At 45.6% G+C, this 4332-nt stretch overlaps 1 protein-coding gene across 1 annotated transcript; it reads left to right on the forward strand.

Annotated features, from left to right (window-relative positions):
• The first annotated feature begins 6 nt into the window (after nucleotides 1-6).
• On the forward strand, nucleotides 7-2636 carry LOC119336250. Its single transcript, XM_037608256.1, has 4 exons — nucleotides 7-83; nucleotides 192-642; nucleotides 1556-1613; nucleotides 2378-2636. Exons 2-4 carry the CDS (start codon nucleotides 279-281, stop codon nucleotides 2385-2387), a joined length of 432 nt encoding a protein of 143 aa, XP_037464153.1. The 5' UTR covers nucleotides 7-83; nucleotides 192-278; the 3' UTR covers nucleotides 2388-2636.
• The last annotated feature ends 1696 nt before the right edge of the window (nucleotides 2637-4332 follow it).

The following is a 4332-nucleotide window of genomic DNA, read 5'->3' on the forward strand; positions in this document are numbered from 1 at the left end:
CTGGACCCCGACGGCGCCCGCATCGGCTCCGGCGCCGCCGCGCTGCACGCCTCGCCTCCCTCGCTCACCACCTCGTCTTCCAGGTCAGGAAGCCCTACCTCACTCCGCCTTTCCCTCGCCTGCTCGCGCAGTCAGTATATTTCTGCTCCCTTGACCTGAATTTTCACATATGAACTCAATTTCTCTTGCAGGCCACCAAGGAAGAGATCGCCGAATTCCTCCCCGAAGCGACCAGCTCCTCCGCCGATGACGTCCCACTAGCATCCGTGGTGCGCTTCATGGCCACCAAGCACGTGCTGCTGCTGCACGCCGGCGGCGACAGTAAGAGAGTTCTGTGGGCGAACCCCATGGGGAAGGCCTTCCTGCTGGTGCCTTACATGGCCGGGGACAACCCCGACGGGCATGTCCGGCTGCTCTTCGACCACATCAGGGAGGGTCCAGCGCAAGGCAAGGATTCAAGACCGGCATCGGCAAGTCCAACCTGCCCTCCCGCTTCACCCGCAACGAGTTCAGCCTCGAGTCCAAGTCCACCATCAGGGGGGTCGAGTTCACCACCCGCTCCCTCTAGGTCGACGGCAAGGTCGTCAAGGCCCAGATTTGGGACACCGCTGGCTCTTCCTATCCCCGTCTGTTCGGCAGCAGGTAGATTCCCCTTCCCCTTAAGCGCGCGCGCGCGCGTGTGTGTGTGTGTGTGTGTGTGTGTGTGTGTGTGTGCATGTCTGCTGTGGGGCTTTTGTTTGTTGGATCTCGCTGCCAAATTATGCTACGTGCTGGAGCAGCTGCGCACTGAAGTATAGGGGTAGGTTCATTCAGTCCTGCTAATGGATCATAGCATCGGCTGCTTACGAATCAGTTGGTTGTACGACTTGGGGACTTGCATAGCTAAAATCGCATGATCTGTTTGGTGCTATTTTTGGTCTTGGAAATGCCCCCCATGTAGATTTAGCTCAGTACACTATGATCATGTAGTCTGTGTAGGCTTATTACTCTGTGGTTTTATCTTGCCACTGCAGTGAAGATCAAGGATTCACCGGCAACGGAGTTAGTTCTGATATTTCAGTTGTAATAGTTGTTACATTTCTCATGTTTAATTCCTGTTCTGGAAGTCCAAGTAACTTACAAAGTACGTCCTATCATGATTGATTCCTTCTCAGTTAGTCTCCGGGGGAAATAATATGCTAGTTTTTGCCACCTCTGGGAACTCTATTAGTTTTGCTTTTGCCAACGGTGCAAACCGCACAAAACCATAGCATAGCATTTGAAAAAGCGATGTACTCTTAACCGTAAGCCTGTATAGACTATCGGTCATGTACTCTGTTTCATAATTTTGATTTCTGCTCCGGTTACACGCAGTCAGTCTTCCAAGGTCTGTCGTGCGTCCTGCTAGTGTTCACGGTGTTCCAAGTTCATGGGGGTCTTGTTTATTTGTTCATGTGATGATTCTTCTACACATTTCATAGTTTCTTCTACATAGGCGCTACATTTTGGGTAAATCCTGTGCAGATTATGAAGTAACTTGGGTGCCTCAGTAACCATCTTCTTCGTTCTTTTGTAGTTGTGGAGACCATGGATGGGACTATCGCAGTTGCTTGCGTTTCGCGGGCATCAGGAAGGTACTAATTACCATTTCCTTTCTCTAGTTCTTACTCACCACACTACATGGCAAGGCATATCTGACCATCGCAGGGCCCTTTGCTACATCTGTTTTTCAAATGTGGAAGCCATCATAACATCAGCTGGTCATAGTTATACGCATTGTTTAACTTTTTCTTCTTTGAATTTCACATTGCAGCTCTTTGTTGTACGATAATGCACATGTATCAATACCAAATATGGAAAGCTTTAGTAAAAGATGTAAACATGCTCATCATATGCTATCTGATTCTGAGTCGATTTAGATTAATTATGGCTTTGTCATCCTGCTTTATGATTTACTCAATCACTGTTGTTTCGTGATGATTATGCAGTAATGCTCCTCTTCTTCCTCGACCACCTGAACCACCACGCCGGTGGGCTCCTGAAGCATCAACTTCAAAAATGATTACCCTAGAGCTAGCTAGTTTAGTCTGTTGCGGTTTGGGGGTGCTTTGGGTTTCAATTCAGTGCAGCAGAAGCACCATTTTGCCTTTTTCAGTTAGATGCATTTGGATTGTTTGGGGATCCTATACTATTTAGTTGGTATTTGGTATTATATATTTTTCTTCTAGCCTAGAATTATTCATTTTAGATCTTGTTGCATGATGTGTCATGTATATGACTAGTACTACTGTTTCTGCATGCTTATATGTTTGTGCATTGACTAGCTTAGCTAGCACTATAGTGTTCTGTTGAAATTTGAGGCATATCTTTGTTCATAAGTGTCTTTGTTCCCATGCAGTGTGCTTTGAAATGTAGGGCGAATCTTGTGGAGGAGTAGGGCGAATCGGACATTGTCTCGCTTGTGCCGCTGTGGTAAAAACAGAGCACCACTCTTACTTGATGTGCATGTGTTAATACGGCAGAATGATTGAGATCTGTTTGACTTTTCTCTTCTCTTTGTAGATAACATGCTCAATATTGTTCATGCGACTGTGTATGAATCTTATGTACGTGCAGATTATCAGGCATTGTTTAATGCTGCCGAGGGTGTAACAGAGGTGAGGTTTGTACTGTTGTTGAAACAAATAGCCGAAGAAGTCACAATGTTCTTCTATTAAGCCATTGTCTCATGCACTTACAAATTTCTGGTTGACGTGTAGTGTTTCAACCAACACCAGAAAAATCAGTTTGATGTACGGATGCTTCATGCGATGGTAGCTAATGATCTCTGTACTGATGACAGTTTTGTGGTAAGTGTACTGTGGTAAAATGCAGGTGTTGATTATTTCCTCGACCATGGTTGTGATGTGCTTGGTTGTAGTGGTCCTGATGTATGAGCCTACTTTTCCTGTTTCTTGCTGTTTTAGGATATCATGTCCGATTTCAATGTTGGGTCGATCGAGTTGTCGATTTTCTCACCCTGGTCATACCATAATATGTTAGTGTTTAGTCATGTATGCATCTCCATCTTGCAAGCCTGCCATACATGATAGGATTAGTATGTATTAACTACTCATATGTGCTTGTAGAGAAGGATACAATTATTATTTAACCAGTCCAGATTTGTTACATTTGATGTGCTTCCAAGGGACACAGATCTCTACTCTTCTATATAATGTCATCCATCTTCTACCCATGTATTTTATTGGCAATCATTCAACTTTCACTCTATCTGACTACTAATTTATGTAGATCAGGATCTAATGTCGTCGAGGTGGCTGCTTCTCTTACCGAAGATCAGAAGAAGCCTGGATATGTGCACCAAGTTTTAGTTTATGTTGCCACCAAGTTTTGGTGCATGTGTATTTGTTTTTTGATTGTATGTACACTTGTTGGATCATGCAGTGTGTGCTATTGTACATGTGCTATCGTGAGTTTCATTGATAGATTTTTGGATTTGATCATTTAATTGAAAGAATGTTAGCTTGTTTGTTGTTGAAATGTGTAAATTTGAAATCTGTGAATGAAAAGGTTTGCATGTTCTATTGGATCAAATAATATTTGGGCTCTAAAAAGGTATGACCCAAACAATAGTGGACCGGAATGTTGTGCATTTATGAAAAAACGGTACAAAAAGGCTTAATGAAATGGACTGCGAAATGGCTAAGGCCTAGAAATAAAAAGGCCAAATTGTTGGGCCCAACCCATGTACTTGACTCAAATTGAAAGAAAAAACAACAAATAGGTTGAATTAATGGGCTCGGCCCATGTAAAACACTCAATCGGACCGGGTTGAATCTTGTCAATGACCTTTTCAATTGGTCGTAATTTTGCCACGTCAGATTGCTACGTCGGACCCGGCGTGGCCTGGGCAGACAGCCAGTAACCAAAACAAAAGGCCATGGGTTCGACGACCTTCTGCTTTGGTCGTAAACGTCTACGACCTTCTCACAGAGAAGGTCGTTAATTTCAGTTTACGACCGCCAGCTTTTGACCTTCTGTTTTTGGTCATAAAAATGTCGCAAATGAATAACAATGACCTTTCAGCGACCAATAGTCAAGGTCACAAGTTAACATATTTCTGGTAGTGGCTCGTCGGTTGTGCGGCGCGGCGGAGGTGCGGCACGGCGAAGGTACGGCGCGACGATGCAGGCAAGAAGCGGCGGCGAGCGAAGCTAACGAGCAGCTCGGTTGCTGCGATCGTGCTGGCGGGAAAGCTAGCGAGTGGCGCGGGCCTGGTAGCTAGCGAGCGGCGCGGGAAAGGGAGCTAGCGAGCGGCGGGTGTCAGGGAGCGAGCGGCGCGGCCTGCGGCGT

This window comes from Triticum dicoccoides, chromosome 7B, assembly GCF_002162155.2.
Source record: "Triticum dicoccoides isolate Atlit2015 ecotype Zavitan chromosome 7B, WEW_v2.0, whole genome shotgun sequence".
Taxonomy (NCBI): domain Eukaryota; kingdom Viridiplantae; phylum Streptophyta; class Magnoliopsida; order Poales; family Poaceae; genus Triticum; species Triticum dicoccoides.

Coding starts and splice junctions, on each gene's coding strand:
- LOC119336250 (XM_037608256.1), top strand. CDS start 279: ATGGCCACCAAGCACGTGCTGCTGCTGCACGCCGGCGGCGACAGTAAG. Junction 643..1,555: donor CCCCGTCTGTTCGGCAGCAG/GTAGATTCCCCT, acceptor GTTCTTTTGTAG/TTGTGGAGACCATGGATGGG.